This window comes from Drosophila nasuta, chromosome 2R (genome assembly GCF_023558535.2).
Source record: "Drosophila nasuta strain 15112-1781.00 chromosome 2R, ASM2355853v1, whole genome shotgun sequence".
In the NCBI taxonomy this organism is placed as follows: domain Eukaryota; kingdom Metazoa; phylum Arthropoda; class Insecta; order Diptera; family Drosophilidae; genus Drosophila; species Drosophila nasuta.
The window spans coordinates 31,967,654-31,993,668 of NC_083456.1; the positions used below are offsets into that span (position 1 = coordinate 31,967,654).

The 26,015-nt window shown below is 38.9% G+C and overlaps 2 protein-coding genes across 3 annotated transcripts in view; one reads left to right on the forward strand and one right to left on the reverse strand.

Annotated features, from left to right (window-relative positions):
* The window catches only part of LOC132785808 (serine/threonine-protein kinase 32A), a 32,285-nt gene extending 6,596 nt beyond the window's left edge, over positions 1–25,689 (reverse strand). The window contains exon 1 of one of the 2 annotated variants that reach the window (XM_060792085.1): positions 25,396–25,689. The gene's annotated coding sequence lies outside the window, so the exon portion shown is untranslated. Of the gene's footprint in view, positions 1–9,553; positions 9,770–25,395 lie in introns of those variants that run through there. The other variant, XM_060792086.1, reaches the window with a different exon arrangement.
* Positions 94–1,499, forward strand: LOC132786863 (ubiquilin-2). Its single transcript, XM_060793574.1, has one exon. It carries the CDS (start codon positions 226–228, stop codon positions 1,318–1,320), a length of 1,095 nt encoding a protein of 364 aa, XP_060649557.1. The 5' UTR covers positions 94–225; the 3' UTR covers positions 1,321–1,499.
* Positions 25,690–26,015: the final 326 nt, after the last annotated feature.

Sequence of the window (26,015 nt, forward strand, 5' to 3'; positions counted from 1 at the left end):
TATGAATCGATACTATTATGAATCCCCATACTATAAATTTCCGATACTCGATCTCAGTAAGATGGGAGTTTGTTGTCACAATCCCTAGGAAGTTTGACGCACACAGAGTTGTCAGTTGCAGGTCAACTTTTGTAAATGTTGTAAACCCACAACTCCCATTAAATCAATTCGACAACGACAGACACATTGGAGAACTAGGAATCGCTTTGCGCTGCCGTTGACGACATGTGCGCCAAGAGCATCGAAATAACCGCCCGCGAGACGGGCGGAGGAACTGCTGTCGTCTCTTTGCGCCAGAACGAATTGATCAGCAATCTGCGTGCTCTGGTCGCAGTGCGTTTCGAGCAGGCCATCGACATGATAATGCTGATCTTTGGTGGCCAGGTGCTGCTCGATGTGGGCACCATCGATCGCCAAGGCATCACCGAGGGCGTCACGGTGCACGTTCTCTTCCGTCCGTTGCGCCAAGAGAAGAAGAGCAGCTCCACAACGGACTTGAATCTTTCGACAAAGTACTTGTCGAAAAAACGCTTGGAGATGCTGAAGAATGTGGACTTCTTCCAGCCGCTGCTCGATGATCCGGCTACGCTGCGGGACATGATGTATAGCGATGGACGGCTTCGCAAGTTGCTGGACGAGAGCGCCTCGTTTCGTCACTACATGAGCAGCGATCGCAATTTGCGTGAGTTCTTCTCCACACTCTTCAATCCGGCCAAGGTGCAGGAGCAGGGACGCAGGCGGGACATTCACATTTTGCGCATGGAGTGGGTGCCTGGCAGCTACTCGGTGCTGAACAAGATAACCTCCTTTTTGAACAGCACTCAGGAGGACAACGTGGCCGCCAACTACCAGAACATCGCTGCTGGCCAACACTCTGGGGACAATCCGCAACGTGGACGTGAGAATTGTTTGCCTTTGCCGAATCCCTGGCTGCGCGAACCTCCCGTAACCGGACAAACCCGACGCCCAGGGCGCATGGGGAAAGGTCTGAAGAGGAAGTGCCATCGTCTCATCAAATCGGATGACACCAAGATGCTGCGCTATGCCAAGGATTGGTCTGCATTCGATGATTACTTTGCAAACGCCAACTCGACGGAATCGAGCAACTCGGATGCTCTGGATCCACTCTTTGATCGCTCGCTCAACATCTTTGACTTCATGTCCACCAACGACTCGCGCTGGGAGCAACACTTTCGCTCCGAGCTGCTGGAACTGGATGCCTTGGGACACACTAATCAACAGCGCAACATCAGCGCCCTCCTCATGTCCTTTGGGGATGTGAAGTTGGCCTGCAAGCTGCTCCAGAAGTGGAACCGTTAGCACACTCCACACTCGACAGACTACCAAATACTACACTGCATTTCATCAACTGTTTAGTTTAAATTGTTTTTGGTTGCTTATACTGTTTGTTGTCCCCTTCATAGCTCGCTGCTTTTCCGACATCCTCAAGGTCTTCTCTTTTCATTGTTCAATCCAATGCATGCCAGCAAAGAGTTAAATATGCTAAAACCTTGTCTTTTATTTCACTTATATAATTGGGATGTACTCGAATTTTGATTGCACTTTAAAGCAATAATGCAGCAACTGATTCTACAGTTTATATTCACCTAATAGTTTTTATATGTGAGCACGACCTTCTAGCTACTACACTTTAAAATTCTGATTGTTAATCCTAACTGCACTTTCAGGAAAATACTTTGGATATCGAACAGTTATTGCTGTTGCTTATAACAACTTTCTCTATATTAATTATTCAGTTTAACTTATTAGGTTATAGACGACCCTCTAGCTACTACAATTTGGAGTTCGTTTTGTTAGTGTTAGCTGCACTTTATACAAAAATGGATTAGTCTGGCTAAGTCAAAACCTTTTGCTTCAACTTCTTATTTAATAGAAGTTATTTAGTTCAATATATTAGTTTCTACCTACGACCTTCTAGCTATTACACTTTGGAAAACGATTTGTTGATTTTAGCTACCTTTCGAAAGAAAAGTGTAGGGTTCGAACAGTGGATATTATTCCTTTCAGCTTCTTGTCTTATATTAGCTATTTAGCTTAATCTATTATAGATTTAGACCGCAACCCTCCAGCTTCTACAGTTTAACTACGCATTTTAGCTGCACTTTAGAGAAACATTGTTTGGTCTGATATGGAAATGAATAACCTTTTACTTCAGCTACTTATTTATCAGGTATTAAGCTTAATATATTAGTTTTTAAATGTAGCCACAACCTTCTAGCTACTACAATTTGGAAGTCGATTTGCTCATGTTGCCCGCTTTTCTAGTACAGTCACATCTTTCACTTCAATTACTTATTTACTTTCAGCCAGATTGCCTTAAAATAGAGACACTTCTTCACTCTAAAACATATGACAATCCAATGCGCAATACATTTATCAATTCATAGGTGTTGCTGTTCTTCAAGCTTTTTGAATTGTCTCAAAATTTCCATCAGTGTCAAAAGCAGCCGCAAATCCAGGCCGCATTTTCTTTTTATGATTGATTGAAGCAAGTTTGCCAGGCGCGATTCCATTTGAGCGGGTTGCCATTGACATTCTGGTTTGAGATTGGGATTGGGGTCGGGTGTCTATAATGGTTTCCCTTTCTTTCGATGGTTGGTCGAGCATTCAGCCATCCATCAATGCTCGAATAGCCTCTAAGGTCCTCTCTGACAGTTTCTATCGGCAACGCATGCCGCAATTTACTCCCGCCAATTTTTTATGATTATTGCAAATATATCAATTCTTTTTACGGCCATACCTTGACAATCTGTCGCTGTCAGACTGGAACTTTTACTTGTGTGTTAGGTGAATATTCTAGTATATATTTGCATTTAAAGCTTTATCATTATGGTTATTGGCAAGCTGTTGTTTGATTTCCCGCTTTACAGCTCGTGCGCTTTTATTATTAGCTAGCTGCACGCTGTTGTTAGCATAAGAAAATGCATTGCTTCCCCAGCTGTTTACGCTGTGAACACTTTTTGCTTGGCTTCAGCACAACGAGAAACTAGAAAAGTTTAAGAAAATTTTGCACTTGCCGGGCACAGAGTAAATGTCAATAATGTACCAAGAAATTCTACAACTTGTGATGCTTCCCCGTACTTCTGACATTTGAGTTTCTTTTGTTGCCAACTTGGCAACGTCATAACTTATTTGTTTACCAAGCGCGAGTTGTGAAAGATTCAGAATATGAAGCTAACATATCCAAATGTGTGTGCACAAAAAATGAAGGCAGTAGCCATCGAAATGCGTGAGTTAGGGGAAAAGGTACCAAAAAGAAAAAACTTGGCTACTTTCTGTCGCGATAAGTTTCGGAGCAAGTCTAAAATTGTACAGCGAGGCGAGAGCCTTGAGATTTAGTAATTTCAGCTGGAATGGCATTTAAATGCAGACGCAACAAATGCGAACAAAAAAGAACATTAGCAAACGGGGGCGTGGCAGAAGTTGGCGACAAAATGGCACGGAAACAAAGTGTCCAGCGGCGTCGCGACGGCTGCTGCAAAGCTCAGGGAGGAAAAGAGAGTTTCATTACAAAAAGTGAGGAGGCTGAGTTTCCACATCTTGTCTTGGGCCAAGCTTATTGCTCATTTTTTGCATTTAAATATTTTATGAAAATGACAAAGTAACACCAGCCGTGGCAGCAGCATTTGCTTAATGTGATTGTTTGAGCGAGCCAACAGAGGAGACAAGTGTTTGGCCCGAAGCAAAAGTAGTAGCTGGATGTTGGCCAGGGCCAAGTGTCACCTTGAGGACGTTAACTGGAATCGCTGCGGTGTGCCGACATTTGATTTGCTGACTAACCGACTGACTGACTATTATTTAAATGACAGCAGCTTTTATTGAGTTACGTGAGCTGCACCAACAGTGTTGGACGCCACTGTCGCGACCTGTAACAAGTTGTTATACCCGCTACCCACAGGGTAGAAGGGTATTATAACTTTGTGACGGCAGGAAATGTATGTAACAGGTAGAAGGAGGCATCCCCGACCCTATAAAGTATATATATTCTTGGTCAGCATCAACAACCGAGACGATCTAGCCATGTCCGTCTGTCCGACTGTGTGGCTGTCCGTCTATCCGTATGAACACCTAGATCTCAGAGACTAAAAGAGATAGATCTATAATTTTTTTTCGACAGCATTTTTTATGTTTTGCACGCAGATCAAGTTTGTTTCAAATTTTTGCCACGCCCACTTCCGCCCGCGCAAAATCGAATAACAAGCGTAACTTTAAAGCTAGAGTTGCGAATTTTGGTGTATATAATAGTAACTATAGTATTTATGATTTCTGAAAATTTGATTGCGATCAGATAAAAATTGTGGAAGTTATTACAGAAATACTTTTGTATGGGCAAAAACGCCAACCTGACAATCTGGTATATTGCGCTGTCTATGGTATATTTTGAATGCGATACTATATCGATAACACATATAATACTTGGTATATTTTTAGTATTATGTTTTTATTCAAAATGGGTAGCGGGTATCTCACAGTCGAGCACACTCGACTGTAACTTTCTTACTTGTTGTGGAGTAAACAGGTAAACAGAAAGAAGTCTGTCAAGAGTTGGACTCGTATATAAATAGAATATGCTATATTACCCCAGAGAGAGCGGCAAAGATGAGCACGAGACACTCTCCACGTATCTGTTGTTTGCTTATTATGCATGTATGTACAAGTTAGATAAGGGGAAAAGAAGTTGGAGGGGGAGAATGTGGATGAGTTGTACTCGTACTTGGGTAGTACATGCAAATCCTTTTGGGGCCTGCATGTGTTCCTCGGCTGTTTTCCGGGAATTCGTGTTGCGTAGAACAGGTGTGAAGCTGTAAGTAATCCCCGAAAGACTCATAAAGCGAATTTATGCATTTCTCTCCCTCTACGGGAGAAAAGACATAAAACTGATTTGAACTACGAGCGGGCAAAGTGAAAGGAATTTCCGCCGACACCAAATAACACAACTTCCTCATTCCCTTTTAACTTGTGCTTTTAGCTGCTCGTTTAGCGTTTCCCTTTTAGGGGGCAACACATTTCATTTTCTCGGAAATCTAAAGGTATTTCTAGTGTGTGTGTGGAATTTCCACTTGCGTCATGCCTAGCGTTTGGCTTGCCGGATTAAAGTTAAGCTACGAGCGATTTCCGCTTTAAGCTAAAGATACACAACAATCCATCCATCCATCCATCGAGGCAACCCCAATTCATTCACCTTCACGCCACAGTGGCTGGCAAAAATCAATGGCCACCGTTCAGCCAGCCATCAACGAATATCCTGCGCTGCCTTTTTCCGGTTTCCCTCGATTACCCACGCAGTTCTCCCTGTCTCTCTCTCTCTATCCTATTGATTTTACATAATTAACATTTGCGTGATTTGGAAAATGTCGAAATACGAATATTTAGGTCAATAATGGATGCACGTCCCTTGGGTACTCCCTTTCCTTTTCCCTTCTCCTCAGCAATTAGTGAGGGAATTATGAAAGTATTTTTGGCATGTCCCACAACGAGTATTTAGAATCTCAGCAGAGAGAAAACTTAATTAGTTGAGAGTGCACAAGTTCTTTTCGATCCATATGGAGATTGTAGATAGTGAGCTATCAATATGCAATGCTTCATTAATCAAAGATTAACAACAACAACAATAGGCGTGGGTTCGGGCATTTAGCTGCCCAAACAAATGACAGCACATCAATCAAAATGATGGCCCAAACTGCCTCCTTCTCTTTCTGCCTCATTTCCTCTGCCTCTATCTCCGTCTCTGTCTTCGCCTTGTTGTTGATTTTTGCCTCTTTATCATTCATTTGCCCTGCTCAAATTAAAAGCGCGCCCTAATTAATGGCGGCTTGCAAATTTTTATTTGTATTTTTCCCCTTCCTCATCTGCATCTGTCGCTGTCTCTTATTTTATATTTTTACTTCTATTTTTACATTTACTTAACGCCATCAAGCAAAAATCTGTTGCTCTCCGCCGGAAAAACTAATTAAACGCCTGTTGGCGCCAGCAACCAAGAGAAGTTGGCAACCAACGAGCCATGACCGAACCCTTTATTACAACCCCTCAAGTTGGGGATTGGAGCGGGGAGGTTGGTAGGTAACAAGCGGGTGCAAAAGGCAGCAAATCACCATCGAAAATTTGCATATAGCTCGACGGCAGTCTGACATCTCCATTGGGAGTCCCTAACGAATCCGAATCGGGATCCGAATCCTCATCCTCATCCGTCTGTCCGCTGTCGTCTGCTATCTGACAACAAACAACTCAACTCGATTCCACAAAACTATATTGAATGCATTCATCATTCGAACACGCTTCAACCGCATTGACTTGGCTTGGGGACTTCCATTCCCTCCCCCTCCCTTTGGGGAGGAGCTAAGTATTCATCCTTATGCCTTTAATGAGCACAAACTTTTCCAGCTCGACAGCCCAGTGAGTAATGGCAAAAGAGCTTCGATAATATACAAAATTAATGGCTGACGAAATATAAATATTTTTCTTCAAAATTCACACAGATACAAAAACTTCACATAACTATATTTTACACTCAAATATTTTAATGAGCTGAAACTTTTCAAAAGCTGAAAAACTTTACTTTACAGAAATTTCAGTAAAGGAACTTTAATGCTGTAACGTAATATTTTCATGGTAAACGAACTCTTTTTTTTTATCTGCAGTTCACCATATTTCTAGTTAATTTCGAAAGCTCCATAAATAAGAGTTGACTTATAACCATATGCTCATATCCCCGTGTAATAAATCTGAACAGATAACAGAGATAGAGAGATATTTACAAAACCTGAATATATATAGAATTTGAGTTTGAGTGAGATTAGAATAAAGCTGCTTTTGTTTCTCGGTGTCATTATATTGGCCATCTAGGGAAATTCCATTGCTTATTCATAACTCATTAATGGACTCTCTGACCTCGAGGCTGTGCCTGGATATTCGGATATTCGCGCACTTTACAACACATTAAATGCCATCTTTGACAGCACTGGAGACAACTCCATAATCCGCTCGTAAACGGGCGACGTTTTATGGCACTTTCCGTTTATGTTCCGACTCCGACCTCAACCCCAACCTCAATCCCGAATACCAAATAAATGCCATCCACTTCAGGACGATTGTTCTCGCTCCTTGTGATGCGCTCGACAAGTGCGATATGAACCATAAATATCATATGTATATGGTTTATTTTTTATACTCGTATGCATTCCCAATGCGACATCAATAAAAATGTTATAGTAGTGAATAAAAAAGAAAAAGAGAAAATCATAGTTGCTGTTTTTCCAGCTATTAGTTAATATTCATATTACATTGTCATGCAATTGACTTGCATAAATTAATGACATACCACAGTGTAAAAAATAAACACAGTGAATAAATTATAATTAAATGCATATTAAATTTTGCAATTGCATGAATGGCTTTAATAAATAAATTCGCAAACTTCTGGTTGCTATGCAATTATAACGCACAGATTATGTGCATAAAACAAGAGCTTATTTAAATGTTCAGCCAACGTTGCAATAATAAATTTTAGTATTTTTAGTAGACAATATTGTGAAGTGGATTCATGGTATAAAACTATATTCATCGTATATTAAAATAGCTAAGTTGGTGTGAGTCACGAAATGTGTTTAAAAATAGCTGCCAAATAAACAACCCAACTTCGTCTTTAATAATTGAATAAAACATATTTTCCCAGCTTTATCATTTCCTAGTTTCCAGACTAATCTACAATAGAACACTTTAGTCTTTGAGTATAGAATATTGTGAATTGAATTTATAGTAGAGGTGGAGAACTATCGATAGTCTGCGCCATCTATAGTGATTGATAGTTTCCATAAACTATCGACTTTCGAAGATAGCAAGAAAAATCTAAAATAATTTTATTTTTGAAATAATCCATATGTATTAAAAATATGAGAGTATGAAATTGGTTTTCCAATCTTTATCTGAAATTAATAACTAATTATTATTCGAATAATAAGATTTTTTCTATTTTTTAGGTTTACCTTAACTGCTATTTATATATTTATTTCAACCAATAATTTTGTACGCCTATTTTAAACGATTTGTCCTGCTTTGCTGAAGACCCTTTCCGATTCTATGGAATTTGCGGGTATACAAAGATATTTGAAAAAATATCGACCACTATCGAGAGTGCGCGCCGCTATCGAGAGCGTGTCGATAGTGGCCAACCATCGATAGTCCCGATAGTGCCATCGATAGTTCTCCACCTCTAATTTATAGTACAATCACAAAAACAAAGAAATACCTAAGTTGGTGTGGGTCACGAATGTGTTTAACACTGTCTACTAAATAAACAGCTCAACTTCATAAAACATATTTCTCACCAATATCATTTCCTTGTTTCGAAACTAATCTACAATAGAACACTTTAGTCTTTGAGTAGAGAGCATTGTGATATGTGTTTAATGAAACACAAACAGTAAACAATACGTAATTTAAGAAAACTTTGCGTCATATGTTAAACAAATATTGAGAAAGATACAGAAATAGTCGAGTTGGTTTAGGTCAAGAAGAATACTATATAGAATTGCCTCTGGAAATGTGTGTGTGTACGTAAAGCTTCTAAATAAATAAGCAAACTTCAACTAGAATAAGGGAAATTTCTCAGCTTGCCCATTTCCCCATTTCCTTGTTGCCATCTCTCATCTCATATTTCCCAAAACAATAACAATTTGTTGTGACATCAGCATCTCGGGCGGAAGAAGTAGAATTAATTATGGCTTCATCTGGCAGCATCTCAGGCAAGCTGAATTCTAAATTTATGGAATGACTCGTTGAGCTTACAATGACACTCGTAAAACTATTCATCTTCTCAGTGTGGAGCATTATTAGCATGGATGAATCATAGGACCTGAATCCTGAAGAGCATTTTCTCGTTCGTTGCTGAAGATGTTCAACTTGGACACATGTCAATGGAGCACAAACCTCAAATTCGCAACATGGATTAGAAAAAGCCACCCTAAGGCAAGTGGGAACTACCCCCCGGGGCACTGACCCTCCACCAAGGGAGCAGTGAAGTAGGGGGACGGGAGCAGCTCCAAAAACGCAAGACGAGTTCATTGACATTGCTGTGATGTGAACAGAACAGAACAGAACAGAACAGAACAGAAGTAAGTCACACACGCACTCCTAAATACACACACATTTACATAAACATATCTATATACATAGTGTGTGTGTGTGTGCATGTGTGTGCGTGTTATTATTGGTATGAAATCACGCAAAAATTTGCTTAAGTCAGCATCGCATTTCTTTTGTGGGGTGTTCGCGCAGCAAACCAAATAAAGAGAATTCTTCGTGCTGAAATTTAGTATTATGAGTTGAGTTGAGTTGAGTAAATGTTTCATCTTTTTGGGGGCTCTGTGGTTCTTGGCTGTGGTCTCAGCACTTGCCTCAGGAATTTATCGATTGCCCTCGACTCGTCTTTTTACAGGGTAGCCAAATTGCACAGGTTAACTTAAGTATTCAAATTGCACTCTCTAACACAACTCTGTGGCTTCTGTGTATGTGTGTGTGTGCGTGTGACACTTACATGTTGTTGCATGTTGGCAGATCTGAAGGAGTCGCCACGAATATTCCATAAATATCTAAGCCTGAACTCCTTTCCAGGTGTAGTAGCTACTTTATAGCTGAAGCCAGGCACTTTACTTTGCTGCCTCGCGGTCTATGTCGCCGGCAAAAGTCACGCGATTGTTAAGATAAGCACAACAACAAACACTCACACACGCTCTCGCAGTTGTACCGTTATTTCGCTTTACTGATGTCGCGTGTTCTCCTTCAGAACAACCGTTTGCTGGCATTGCCCAGACTCAACTAACAACTGTTGTTGACTACGGCGCGAGGACTGTTTATTATTAGTACCGGCAGCGTTGCCAGACTGCGCAACAACAGACAGCAGGCTTGCTCTCTCGCAAGAAACTCGCTCTCTTCATTTAAGAGAGAGTAACCGGCGAATGGCAAACGTAAGAAAGTAAAAGCAAAGACAACAAGCAAAGGCGACGGCTAGGCGACGTCAAAGAGCGAATTTTTGTTTGAAAATCCGTGCGTTATGAATGAGCGCCAATTAGCCAAGTTGGCTGGCTATGCTTTATTATCATTATGATTATGATTATTATCATTATTATTATAATGACTATGATTAGGAGGCAGGCATACAAATTGTGTTTATCTTTGTGCGGCATGGCGTGGCGTGGTCTAGCCGAAAACTTAAACGCAAATTGATTGCTTACACATTTTATGGCATTTGTGGATGGATGGATTACAAGTGCCCGAGCATTTAATGTGTGGATGCTGATGTGTGATGTACATACATCTGTATAATATGTATGTTGAGTGTATGTGAGTGTGTGGTAGGCCTCATTTTGTGATAGCACTTCAGGAGGATTTATGCACCTCTCTCTCTCTCTTTGTGCTTATGCTAATGTTTTTTGGCTAAGCTCTTCTAAGCTCTATTTGCTTTCTAAATGTTTTTTGTGCTGAGTTCAGATGACACCTGGCAAAAGCTAAGGCTCGGGTTGGGTTTCATATCTGGCAGCTTTTTTTTGTCGGTCGAGTGTTGCACAATTTTTTGTTCCTTGCGAAATATGTTTTTATTGTAGCATACTTTTGTGCGCGCCTCGCATTGTTTACACAAAATTTCATTGTTTACGTTGTTGATAATGCTACGGCGACGAAAGAGAGAGAGAGAGAGAGCGAATGGCAAAACAAAACAAATGGCGGACAATCAAAGGCAGCCTCAAAAGAAAGAAATGCCGTTATCCCCTGCCCGATGCTTGTGCGTGCTTTAAACGCAATTTAAATTCAGTAAAGTCAAAATTGTTTGCCTTATGCGCAGCAAACCCAATAATCCAATGCGGTTAAAGACGCTTACAGACGCTCGCTCGCTCTCACAGGGTCTAAGTGTCTCTCAGAGACTGTCTGTCTCTGTGTGCGTGTGTGTGTGTGTGTGTATCTGTGTGTTTGTGTCTCTGTGTGACTGTGTCAACAAAAGGCCTTAAAGCGGCAGAGGCAGCGGCAACGTCTTAGCCCGTCCAAGTGGCCGCCACCGACGCCTCTATGAAAATGGTTTTAGCCGCCTTTTGCAACATAATTTCCTATACCCTCGCTGAGAGGGTACTTTAAAATTATTACAATGCATCAAACATATTCTGTATGAACATCTTGCTCCCCATCATATCATCCATCTACGTCAAAAGCATGTGTATACTCTTAGTACTTGATGAGTTTCTGGCGAAACCCTTGAATCCGGAATACTTTCTTTTTTTTTAAGCTAGAGTATTAGAATTGTAGACCTTAATGTACTTTACTGTTTTTCTCTGAGCTGATTTAGGTCGTTGTTGTTGTTGCTGTTGTTGCTTCTTTTGTTTTTCTGTGTCGCCTGCAGACTTCCTTTTGGCTTTGGCTTTAGATTAAGCTTAGTCTCTATGGGAAAGTGACCCAAAAAGATGGCCGAAAATGAAAAACGTAAACGTAACAATCTAATTGTATTTTTAAAATTTGCCAGATAAACTGACACAGCTGGATTTGTGACTCCAATTATACCATGTTAATTGCGATTACATTGTTGTCCCTTTGCTCTAGAAATGTACTCTCAAGTAGCCATCGAGAATGTGCTTCTTGTGGCCAAACAGTTATTTGCATTGAACTTCAACTGCAACGGAATTCGTTCGTGGCTCTAACAAAGGACAACAATGAGCTGCAGTTGGCAGAATGTAACAAGTTATTTGCCTGCCATAAACCAAAGCAATTACTTTTGCCATCCGACGAGATCAAAGCCAAAGCCAAAGCATCCAAGATAGTTTCAACTGCTTTTGATTTATCGCATGTCACTGCAATATTTCCACTTTAAATGTTCGTTGGTGCTTAATTCATTTTATAAAATAACATTTATTTTTGCAATTGAGTAATAAAATCTTTTGCCGCCGCTGCGAAATACAATTTAGAGTAGAGCTGTTGTATTATTTGGCATTATTATTAAATGCTGTGTGAAAGTGTTGCATACTTCTGGGCGCAACTCAAAATGGCTGCCGCAAAGAAGAACAACACAAACAGACATATAACTGGCAAATGGGAAGAGCAAAAAAACATGGGTGTGGGGTGTACACGACTAAGAGATACCCTAAAAATGAGTTATGCTCCTTTTTATTACTTACTTTTGGGTATGTTGAATACTTTTTAAGAGTCAAGTTTATCAACTGAAATGTCTCTTTCAGCATACCTCCTACCACATTCCCACTGACCACAGGGTATAATAATGGGTGTGGGGTGTACACGACTAAGAGATACCCTAACAATGAGTTATACTCTTTTTTGATACTTACTTTTGGGTATAATGAATACTTTTTAGCACTTAATTTTATCAAACGAAATTTAATATCTAATAAAGTTTCTTTCAGCATACCTCTTACCACATTCCCACTGACCACAGGGTATAATAATGGCTGTGGGGTGTACACGACTAAGAGATACCCTAACAATGAGTTATACTCTTTTTTGATACTTACTTTTGGGTATGTTGAATACTTTTTAGCACTTAAGTTTATCAAACGAAATTTAATATCTAATAAAGTTTCTTTCAGCATACCTCTTACCACATTCGCACTGACCACAGGGTATAATAATGGAAAATAAAAACCCCACCGCAGAGGAAAAACCCAATTAGGTTTCATGTTGTTTTTAAATTGCCAGACAAAGTTTTTTGTTATTGTGGTGTGCAACAGCAGATGGAGAAGAAGCAGAAGCAAACGGCACCTTTCCTCCTCGAGGAGACCCAATGCCGTTGGCGCTAAGCCCACTCTCACTGCTCCGCCCACTCCCCTCTAACCAATCCGGTTGCCCGCATCAAAGAACAGTTTCACTTTGTTTGCTTCCGTTGAGCTTGCAACATTTCCGATAGAGAGAAAATCAACTGCAGTTGGTTGCAATCGTAGTTTGAGCTCGTTTTGGAAATCGAAATCAACTTAACATTCAAATGCAGAGCGACAAACCGAAACGAAAATCGGTTACAAATGGATTTCCAATGAAAATCGCATCGCAGTCACATCAAATGAAATTGAAAACGGCTGTCAGAACAAAAAAAACTCTAAATCAAATATGTACGATCTGCTAAAAACCCATTTTTCTCTGCTGCTGCTGCAATCTAAATCAAAATCAAACATGAAACGTGATGTTCTGCACAACTATTTCGCAATTAAATCTCTCAGGCAGCAATACAAAATGCTGAAACAGGAGAAATGTGAGCGAATTCCTTTTGGGAATGTCCTGGTGAACCACTTGAACCTAACAATTTGAATAAAAAGATTGTGCCAGAGGCGTTGGGGCTTGAGTAGAACACGTCACAAACACACACAGAGCAATGTGTGTGTGTGCGACAGTGCTGCCAACTCGTGTGAATATTATGTGAAAAAAATGGTTAGAATTTACATGATTTTTTTCAGAGTTTAAACGGCAATTTAAAAGTTGTAAAATAAGCATTAAAAGTTCAGCGGAGAATTTGAAGTTTTACCGCTAATTAAAGTGCTATATTTAGCGGGAAAAATGCGGAAGTGGCTGCACTTGAACAACAAAAACAAATTGCCGGTGGGGAATACATAAAATATTTGTGACGTGACAGTGAAAAAACATTTATTGCCTGATGCGAAAAGCATTATCTCGCAAACACACACACACACACACATATAGAGTGGGACACCCACACACAGACACGTGATTTTGCATTTAATTTGTTTCTTTTGTGCCAGACTAATTAAAAGTTGTATAATTTTGTTGGATACTTTTAATATCCTGTACTTGAGACGTGCCCAGAGTGGGCATGTCAGGCGTTAATAATTCGAGGCAGATTGTCACTAGAACAGCTGCTAAAATTAACTAAGCAACAGAGATTAAAACTCTCAACCGAATACAGGGCATTTGTTAGTCCAAAACTCACATTTGTGCATAAATCAAAACTACACGAAACTTTTATACAACAATTGTGTTTGCACACTAGTGTGTGTGTGTGTGTTTATATTTGCTGTGGCAGACAAACAAGAATTATGAGATGAATTATCGCCAAGATAAATTTAAAATTTTAATTGCCAACGACGAGCAAAGCGCAGAGCAATAATTTGATTGCAGGAAAACGCATGTGAGTTGTGCATTTCAAATCAATTAACGGATTTCAAGGGTATTCTAAGAACTCAGCTTGTTTCCCAGTATCAATTGTAATGTATACCCAAAAAAACTGTGGCATACTTTTCAGCGCAATTCTAATTTGGTTGTTGTTCGGGGAAATAATTGCACTGAATGTAATTGTTGCAAATTGATGAGCATAAGATACAGAAGAGTACATAAAAAGTTAATTAAGATGATCCACTTTAAATTAATTATTAAATATGAGGAGATGAGTATTTTAAAGACTAATATCCACTGCAGGATATTCTAATAACTCAGCTTGTTTCCCAGTATCAACTGCAATTTGTAAACAAAAAAAGTGTAGCATACTTTTCAGCGCCATTCAAATGTGGTTGATGTTCGGGGAAATAATTGCTGTAAATGCAAAATGAATGGCAATTGTTGCAAATTGATGAGCTTTAACTATAGAAGAGTAGATAAAAAGTTAATAAAGATGATGCACTTTAAATTAATTATGAAATATGAGGAGATGAGTATTTTAAAGACTAATGTCACTAACCATACAATATTGTATGGTTAGTGCTAATATCCACTGCAGGGTATTCTAAGAACTCAGCTTGTTTCCCAGTATCAACTGCAGTTTGTAAACAAAAAAGTGTAGCATACTTTTCAGCGCCATTCTAATTTGGTTGATGTTCGGGGAAATAATTGCTGTAACTGCAAAATGAATGGCAATTGTTGCAAATTGATGAGCATAAACTACAGCAGAGTAGATAAAAAGTTAATTAAGATGATGCACTTTAATTTAATTATGAAATATGAGGAGAAGAGTATTCTAAAGACTAATAACCACTGCAATTTATATACAAAAAACTGTAGCATACATTTCAGCATTAAAAAAGTTCAGTGAAATAATTTCAGGAAGTGGAAAATGAATGGAAATTGTTGCAAATTGATGAGCGTAAACTGCTGAAGAGTGAAGAGAGGGGGAATGAAGTTAAGAAGCTGCTTTTTAAATCAATTATCAAATATAGGATGCAGGGTAATCTGATGTCTGAGTTTGTTTGCCAATATCCACTGCAATTTATACGCAACAAAAAGTGTAGCATACTTTTGAGTGTACAAAAAAAATAAAGTGAAATAATTGCAGGAAATGGAAAATGAATGGCAATTGTTGCGAATTGATGAGCGTAATCTATAGAGAAGAGCAAATAAAATTAAGATGATTAAAAAGTGAAGCCAAACCGAACGTGAGAGAGAGATTGGAATTGCCGCGTGACAGATTGTGTAATTGGTTTCAAGTGTTAAATGAGCTGGCGTTAAGCTAATTGCATTGCATTAATCAGTTGGCTCGACTCGGCAGGTTATCGAGTTGGTCATATCTCATTAATGTATTAGCTACCATGCCCCGAGGGGCGCACTTGGCCCAGTTGATTGCCTGCGCCTCTGAAAGTGTTGCTTGTTGCCTCGCGAGTGGCCAACAAAGTTCAACAGCAAGAGCAACAGCAAAGCTGGTTGAACATTTCATTTTTGCATTTCGCAGGCACGAGTTCGTCTATTTACATAAGCCAAAGTCCGGGGTTGGATCGCATGGCAATGTTGCCAGTTAGTCTATGTCTATGTGTGTGTGTGTCTGTGTGTGTGTGGGTGTTGCAGCTCGAGTGAGCAGAAACAGGACTCAACATGGCTTTTTACAACATAAACACAATCGCCACCCACCTAATCGCCTCGCTCAGACCTCAGACCTCAGCGAAAAGCAATTTGCGAAAAGCTACAACGAGGAGCACTTTCAGTATTTCGCTTTCCTCCTCTTCTCCTCCTCTATTTCGCTTTTCGAGTAGTGTTCGCTGCATTTCGCTTTTTCCCCAGGCAATCCTCAATCCTCTTTAACGTATTTACAATTGCCAATTGCATAAAAGGTTTTAAATTGCATTAAACATGAATGCCAAACACTCATATTTTTTGTTGTCGGTCTGCCACAAATACATGTGTAACAACAACCGCCAAGGTAATGCGATAATTAATAATTAAAAGTGTCCTGTTGACACGGGCTTAATGTTATCCGGCTCACAGTTGACAGAGTTCAGTTCCTTCCTGCAAACATATTTCCATTTCAATATTTTAAATCCTCTTCTCAATTATTCAATTCAACTCTTTCGCCATATGATACCGAATACCTTTGGCATCTGCAAATCCTATTGTAATCTCCAAATTGCAAATGACATTCCAAAAGGCTTTACAATTGTGGTATTTTTGGTTTATTGTATTTTAGATACTTTTTTATTATACTTTGTTACAATATGAAATAATTTAAAACAAGTGAAAAAGCTACAGTCGAGTGAGATCGACTTTGAATAAAAATATACCTAATTAATATCTCGAAAATACTTAAATATACTGCAGGCGCAGAAATACAAAAGCACACTACAAGCTATATTTGGTATATTAATATATATAATATATAGTACTTTAATATACCAGATTGTGAGCCAAAACAACTAAGAACTGTAGTAAGTAGACGTTTTTCCCCATTGAAAATACCAAATTAATATACCACAAATACTAAAATATACTGCAGGCGCAAAATACAAAAACACACTACAAGCTATATTTGGGATATTAGTATATAGTATATATAAAAATACCATAGAGTACTAAAATATACCAGATTGTCAGCCTAAGCAACTAAGATCCCTAAGTTGACGTTTTTTCCCATACAAATACCAAATTAATATACCAAGAATACTCAAATATACTGCAGACTGTATTTGGTTTGTTGATATAGTACAAAATTTGAAATACACCATAGAGTACTAAAATATATTTTCATCCAATTTAAACCACATATTCAGGAATCATAATTTCAATAGTTATCCCAAAAATCGCGAAATTAGCTTCCACATTACGTTTGTTATTAGATTTTTTCTATATTGATTTAGAAGTATTTCAATTTAGAATGTTTGAACAACTTTGTTTTAACACATTAGCAATATTTGTTTAAATTTTATTTTTATCTTCTTACAAGCTTTATATATTTTATAGCTTTTATATTTTATTATTTCTTACACCTGTTTTAAAATGCATAATATATTTTGTAATTTATATTTTGTTCATATATTTTATATTTTCACTTTGGTAGAAGTAATATATATAATTCAAAAACAAATACCATAAAATGTTGTTTCATTTAATGTGCTTCTTTAATCATAACCCATCTTTAGTCGCATGGACTTTCCCATTATTATGAAAGGGTATTCATTATTCATTTATGTTTGCTCTGCTCAATCGCAATCGCAAAAGCAATCGCAATCGCGATGAACAACTGTTTGAGCAAGGGATCTCCCTGGAGTCTCCTCCACAAATATTGCCGCACTTTTGGCCAAATGGCAGCTTCATTAGAGCCAGAGAAATGATTGAAATTTGCGTTGTTGTCGCTGGTTATTGCTTGGCGATGGAAATTTGGATGGCACTGGGGACTCACAGCCAGTGGCGGTCACGTGAACGCCCTCAATGCAAACCCTGGGATAAATGTCAGAGCTAGGTCCATTGACAATAAATTTTCAGGGCTGGCATTTTGCCTGGCAGCAAACAAACCTTTTTATGGCCGCGCGCTGTTATTATGTTATCTTCAAGCGAGGAGAGGAGGGAGAAGAAAGGGGAGGGTAACACATGTCATAACACACAACCAACATATGCAATAATAATCCTAAACAACAACAACAACAAGCATAGCTATAAAGAGTTTGATAATACTCGTAAAAGTAAATGCGGCAGCCACAGAAAAGTTTTCGCTTCGCTTCAGTTCTTTCTCTGTGCTTTCTCTTTGTTTGTTTGAGCCATGGCCTAAATGCTGACGGGCAGACAGACAGTTTTAATGCATTTACACTCTGCCACAATTCTCCGGGGCAGATTCCACATGTCTCCCATAACTCTCGTCTCAGATTAATCAATGTCTCGCCTGCCACATTGTGTGGCATTTATCGCTCAAATAGTTGTCATCGATGTTCTTATCTGCGCTGTCGTTAAAGACAATTATCGCTTGTTGTTGACGCCTTCTTCTTCTTCTTCGCTGATACCAAAACATTGACCACATTCTGATGTTCCAAATGACTGAGAAGCGTGGGTAGTGTCAGGGTCAAACAGAAGGTTGCCTACGAGGCAAAAAGTTGAGGGCGGAGGGTCAGAAGTTCAACACGCAAGTCCCACAGACTTGCACATGCATAATTGAAAAGACGAACGAGCTGGCAGCACAATAATGTTGCTCCCCATACGCTCTATAAACAAGACGAATCCCATAAAAAAGGTATGCGCATTTCATGAACTGATTGTTGGCCAACAAAAATCTTTTCATATATGAAAAATCTATATTTAAAACTCTTTCTTAAACTGACTTTTTTGTTTTCATTGTGACAACTACATCTAGTTTTATATTAGATAAAAATAAAACATCAATGACAGAAAATATAGTTTAAAAAATACTTTCAGGAAGAAAAATTCTTAAAAATGAAGCCTCAACAAAGCAAGCATCCTAATCACTAAATTATAAATAAACAAAGATACAATCAAATCTGCTCGACTGTGTGATAAAAGCAAAACAGTGCGGTATTATTTTTAAAATATACCAAATTAATATACCGAAAAAATGCTAAAATATACCAAATGATATACTTGGTATATTGATAGAGTACTACATTAAAAATATGTCATTAAGTAAAAAGATACCAAAATATTATACCATACAAATACTAAAAATATACCAAAAGCTATAATTGGTAAATTGATATAGTACTGTATTTCAAATATACCATTATGTAAAAAATACCAAAACATTATACCATACAAATACTAAAAATATACCAAAATCTATATTTGGTATATTGATATAGTACTACAATAAAAAATATACCATTTTAAATTCAAAAATATACTAAAAAGCTAATATACCATAAAATACTAGAAATATACCGAAGTCTGTATTTGGTATATTCATATAGTACTAAATCCAAAATATACCATGCAGTGCAAAATATACTAGATTATTTGAAAAATGTTCCTGAGACTTGTTTAAAAGAATAAATAAAAGTTTTTGGAATATTTCTTCTGGGAACTATTATTAATATGATCAACAAAACAAGTATTTATATAAATTGTTGAAATTTGTCTTTTCTCAACTGTATATTAATTACAGTATTATATTTTTACAGCGTGTCTGCCAGTCGACTATGCTCGTTTTTTTCCTGCTGCTCTGGTATTCATTGCGTTTTAATCATTAATATTGAATACGCCAACTTGTGCTGGCAAAAGTTGATCGATGCCCAAATACCCAAGCATGATGCGAATATTTTAATAATAATAATTAAGAACTGAAAGTTTTACTTTGCTTAAGTTTAAACAGAGTTTAATATGGTATAAGTAACATAATTCTCTTAAGAGCAGCTGCCTAATTGAACTGCAAAGTGAGTTGTGCTTAAATCCAAGTTGAGTGACGAGCTAATTAATCCCAGCTGGGATTTACATGCGTTCAACCTTTGTTGTTGCATTATCAAGCGTATGAAGCGTCTTCAATGGCCAGCACACACAATATTCTGGGGCATCTCTGAGCTTAATTGCGGAAGCTGATAATGAGATGCACATACATAAAGCGCGACACAAGTACCAAGCCTGCCACTTAGCATAGTTGTGTGCGTTGAGTGTCTCTTTTGTGGCTGTGCATGCGTGTGTGTGTGTGTGAGAGGCTCTCGGTTAAGTGGCGCTGCGTCTTAATCTTGATGCGAAAATCGATCGAGCTGCAAAACGATGAAATACTCGCACTTTGCTTTCAATGTCGCTAACATCACTTTACACACATTTTTTGACGGCTGTCACTGCCACAAACTATAACAACTTGCAACAAACTGTTGCATGCAGACAATGTGTGTGTGTGTGTGTGTGTGAAAGGGAGCCGAAAGTGCTCTTAATTGCGAGTGCGAGTGCGCAGTCTGTCATTATGTGGTGCACACAATGGAGGCGCAAAAAAGTATGCTACAAAAAATGCAATTTCGCCCCTCATCCAAAGTCAACAACAAGAGCAAGAACAACAGCTATCAAAGACAATGCCAGGCAACAGCCACTGAAACAGTGTAACGTGCAACCTGCAACATGAAGTGACAGCTAAAAAAGCGCTACCCTATACTCAAACGAGATAGCAAGTGGGGTATATTAGTGAAGAGAGTGAAGAACTGAAAGTTATTAAGAACTGAAATAGTTTCACTTTGATTAATAATAGTTATTTATTGATTACTTATTTACAATTCATGTTTATTCATTCACATTCATATATCTTATTTCTCTCTTATTTAATTAGTTATTGATGTCCTTTCTATATAATAACCTATTTAAACCAAGTGCATCTACTTCAATAATGTGATTCTATAATACAAGTGTTTACACCAAAGTCGCATCACGTGAACAGCTGTTTAGTGGTGAAAAAGGACACAAATTCAGGCAGCAAGAAGAAGAATATTAAAGGCAATAGAAACAAATCAATGAAAATGAAAATTTTATTTATTTTTAAAGATTTGCAAAGTAATTTGAAATAATTTTAAAGGATCAACAATGATGCGGATCCCTTAGAATGTTTCAGCGGAAGACGTTTTCAATGATGCGGCTCAGTGTAAACAGGATAGAAGTGTATTCAAACTTGGTTTATTTTTGTTCAGCTGAGCTTAGCTTTTTTTTTGTCGTGCAATAATTGTAAGCAAATTTATGCAGTTGTTGTGCAGCAGGCAGACGCACAACATTCGCCATGCTGCCAAGGGCCATTGAATATGTCGAATGTTTTTCTTCATTACGTATACGACACAGTTGCCCCGCTCTTTCCCTTTCTACTGTGTCTGCCCTTTGGCTAAGGGCAGTTGGAATGTAATGAAGTGCATAGGCACATCAAACCAATGAAGTGTGTAATTGTCGCCCTCAGCCAATTTGTAAGTCATGTATGCACTGCTCTAATGATGTACGACATCGAGACGCGACGCGATGAATCCTAGAAGTCGAGTTGAACCTCTCTCGTTGGTAGCAATAAAACTTGTTGTGTCTGTTGGGTACGAACTGGCACTAAAATAAAATAACAAAGCACTTGAACGTGATGTCATGCCAGAGCATCCCTTTCCCTTTCCTCCTCTCTAGATTTCTACTCTTTTTGTATATATCCAAAGCTAAAGCTGAAGCTGAAGCTGAAGTGGATTGTGGAGCCAACAGTCAAGAGCTCAACTCGAAGGCAACGCAAAAGCTAAAGGCAAAGTGTAAACAAACTATATGGCAATGAGATTAACGCTCTGCTGTGTCGCCTTGCCTCCTCTCTCCTCTCTCCGCTCTCTCTTCTCTCTATTTGCTTCTATCTTTCTGTCTGTATCAGAACTCGAACTCAAGCATTTACTCGTATGAGAAGGCAACCCGAAATATGTTCAGAGGCTAGAGTCTGAAAAGTCAATAAGAAGACAAGACAAGTTTAAAGTGTTGCCAGGCTAAGAGACAACAAAGTTGGGTAAATGTTTGCCCACCTCTCCCTCTCTCTCTCTCTCTTCTCTTCATCTCTGTCGTTGGCTGTTTGCATGCCCAAAAAAGTTTCACTTTGACAACGGCAAATGACAGCACAGACAACTTGCTTTCAAACACTCAAAGCAGGTGGAGCAGCTTCTACTTCTACTTTTACTGTCTCTGTCTCTGTCTCTGGCTGTCAGCTCAGCTCTTTGCTCGCTGTCTGATAACGTGGCCTAATTGTGGCAAAGTGCGACTCACTCAACTCAGTTTACAATAACAATGCAACCAGCTTTGGCTCTAGTGCAATTTGCAAGTCTAATCTGTGTGTTTCACGCCAGGATTAGCGCCAGATAATGAAGATATTCCCAAAGATATTAATGAGCAGAGAGAGTCCTCATTAGGCGAACCTTTGCCTGAGTACGTGACAACCTGGCTAATTGCGGTGTCAAATGGTAAAAGCAGTCAAAAGAGAGGCAGCGAAGCAGACCATGCAAATGAAATGGCCAAAACAACATGGCCTTAAAGCGATTAGAGGCTGAAACTATGGCAAGTGAATGGCCTTAAGCCTTTGAAGCAATGTCAACAATCCGAAAGGACAGGAATGTGACCCAAAATAAAGATTGGGGAGCGTATAAATTGTCTAGCAAGTTTTTGTATTACACAAATCGTAGTTAGATTTCAATGCGAATGCGAATACGAAGAAGTCGAAGTCGAAACTTTTGGCTCCAATTACTCGCCAAATTTGACTCAAGACGTTTTCAATTACGCGCAAGTTGAAAACTTAAAGCTGACCGCAAATGCCTGTTGGCCAACTTGTTGCCCAGTTTTCAGTTCTTGCCCTCTTGCTTTTGCCGTCTTTTATTTCGAGGCACGAACGCGAGCAACACTTCAACGTGCGCTATCAACAAATCGAGTTCTCCCCTCGTTTCTATGTTTCATTGCAAATTCAATAAGCATATATATGAGGCATAAAACGAAGCGTTCTTCTTTTTATACCCGCTATCCTTGGGGATAGAAGGGTATGATAACTTTGTGCCTGCATAGAATGTTTGTAACATGCAGAAGGAGGCATCTTCGGCCCTTTAAGAATATGTGTCCTTGATCAGCGTTAACAGTAGAGAAGATATAGCTATGTCTGTCTGTCTGTCCGTCTGTATGTCTGTCTGTCTGTCTGTCCGTCCGTATTAACACCTATATCTCAGAGGCTATAGGAGATATAGATAAATTTATTTTTTAGACAGCATTTGTTATGTTTGCACGCAGCTCACATTTATTTATCATTTTTGCCACGCCTACTTCCGCCCCGATAATCGACTAAAATTCTTGAATTTTGGTACAGACATCAATAGTGTTTATGATTCCTGAGATTTAGATTGCGAAGGGATAAAAATTGTTGAACGCAGTTAAGAAATACTTCAGTATTTAAAACTACGACTATTGTAATTGGAATTTTGATGCTTTGGCTGACAATCTGGTATATTCTGGAGTACAAAATATACCATGGAGTATCAATATACCAATTATACGCATTGGTATTATAGCCTCTAGTATATTTAGCATTCGATGGTGTATTTTGAAATTAATACTATATTAATATACCAAATATAGCTCTTAGTATATTTTATTCTTGGTATATTTTATTCTTTGGCATATTTTCGAATATACCAAATTGAACCATGTTGTATTTTTAGTAGCGGTATATCAATTTGATATATTTTTAAATTAATACAGCGATGTTTTGCCTTTATAAAAAATGGGAACCAGGTATATCAAAGTCGTGCATTGGGTTTAGAATGCTTGGCTGACAATCTGGTATATTTTGTACTCCATGGTATATATTGTACCACATTCAAAGTATACCATGGAGTACAAAATATACCTTGGATAAAAAATAAAAATATACCAATTATAGCCATTGGTATTATTGCCTTTGGTATATTTTGCACTCGATGGTGTATTTTGAATTTAGTACTATATCAATATACCAAAAATAGCCCTTGGTATATTTTATTATTCTTTGGCATATTTTTGGATATACCAAATTGAACCATATTGTATTTTTAGTACTTTTGCGGTGTATTATTTTGATATATTTTGAAATTAATACCGCACTGCTTTACTTTTATTCAAAATGGGAACCAGGTATCTCAAAGTCGAGCAAATTCGACTGTAGCTTGTTTTTTTGGGGCCGAGTCACGTCCGCGGCAACAGAAGCAGCTTAAATTGGCAGTTGAACTCGTCAAAAGTGAAAGCGACAGCGACAGTGAAAGTGAAAACTGACCAATTGTCTTCGTCCGCTGCAATTTTGCAACTGTTTGTCAAGAGCGTGTCCTGAGCACACTATTTGCCTAGCTCTAGGCTTTGACACAAAGCTATCTTTCGACTTGTTTATGTTTGTTTAGCTTCTGAGTTTTTGACTAGCAACAAAGGGCAGCCATAAAGTGTGGCATAGAAAGAAAGAGAAAGAGAGAGATAGAGAGAGAGAGAGAGAGAGAGAGAGAGCGAAAGCATGCTTTGGCTTGATAATTAAACTGTCAAAAACATGGCATTATTTTTTTGCTGGCTAACTTCAAAGCAACATTTGACCAAAAACGAGATCTGCATTAAATGCTAATTTCCAGCCGAAGGAGAGGCGAACTAGAAAGACGAAAAAAGCATGAAATAATATCCTGTTTTAAAGGCAAAAGAGCAAACGAAACCGCATTCGATTTGCATGACGGGAAATGAGTTTTATGCCGTGTTTGCTTCAGATTTCGCCAACGCCCGAACTACACTTTCCCCTCCATCCCCTCTTTCCCCTTTAGCTGCTATTTCTATTTCATTTTTTTGCTGGCGAAACTTGCCGGCAGCTTAAACTAATGGCGTCCATTAATCAAAAGACGTGTGTACACTTAGTTAGAACCTTTTTATACCCAGAATAAGAATAAGGTATATCGGGTATATCATTTCTCTCTGCTCGGAGCTCGGAGCTGATTGCGTGTGATTTGTGGTGGCTTTGCTTTTATGTTCGTGTTTTTTGAGCATAGTTAAACATGGCAACTTTTGCTTGGCATTAGACTAACTTTTAATGCGTGTAACGTGATTAATGTGAAGCGCTTTTGAAATTCGCTCAGCACACGCGGCGTATACGTGTTGCCACACACACGCACACACACAGAAAGTTGCAAACTGCAGCACAAATTCCACTTCACTTCAATTGAAATTGTGTCTTTAATTCTCTTTGCTCTCTGCTCTTAGCAGATTACGCTTCTGTGTGTGTTTTCTTGACGCTTCCGCCTTCTATTTAACTTAACTAGGGTATTAAATCAGGTGCTGCTTCATGCTCTCTCATTCATTGTTCTTTGTCTTACGAGTGGTTTCTTTTTTGGTTGGTATTTTGCTGTTGTTGTTGAGGGGCGTGGCAACGCCTCCGGCATCTGCATAAATCATTATTTCATTTCTTTGAGCGCCTTTTCTGCATGGCCAAATTCAATTAGTTCGCACTGAAAGTCCCCCAGATGATGAAGGCAGGTTTTCAACACTTTTTTGAGTGATTGCCGCCGCCACAGACAGGCAGAGGGAGGGAAGGGGGGCGGCACGTTAATTGAATTGCGGCACATGGCAGAATGCTTTAAAACTTTGGTCCACATACAAAGCATGTGTGTGTTGCAGGCAATGCAAATGAAGAGTGGCCAATAGACTCGGTATTTGCACAAAGAAATGAGGACTCAGTATAAAGGAGATACTGAATGCTGAGATACATACGCGCACTTGAAGTCCGGCTGTGGATTTAAGTCCTTTTTAACATGCAATGCGGCGCCAGTCGATGCTCGATTGTGTGAGCATGTCTTAAGACCTTCCTTTCTTCCTTGCTCCTCTTGTTTATGTGTGTAAGTGATATTTATTTGCACATTGCTGGCTGGCGCCAGTGTCTGACTGACTAACTGACTGACTGACTGACTGACTGACACACTCACTCACTGACTCACTTATTCACTCACTTATTCACACTCCTTCACTCGCGACGTCTTTTGAGAACTGTGTGTGTTTAGAGTGTACTTAACCCGACGCAGCAACTGCGAGGACCACAACGATGAATGGCCAGAAGCGCACTGACAACATTCACTTAACACGCTGCCGCTTTTGCTGGCCAAATTCTTTTAGCTCTCTCTCGAAGTGAAGCGCAGGCGCATTGGCAGGCTTTGAAGCCTCAAAGAGCGGCTTTCAATTTGAGATGGAGATAAGGGGAAAGGAATTCTGTGAATGAACAATGAGCAGCAGTTCATCTCTGATTGCTTTATGTAACTCTTAACGGTTCCGCGAAAACTCTTAACTGCCTACAGCATGACCAAGTTTTTTCTTTTTCGCCCTCCTTTGAGGGATAA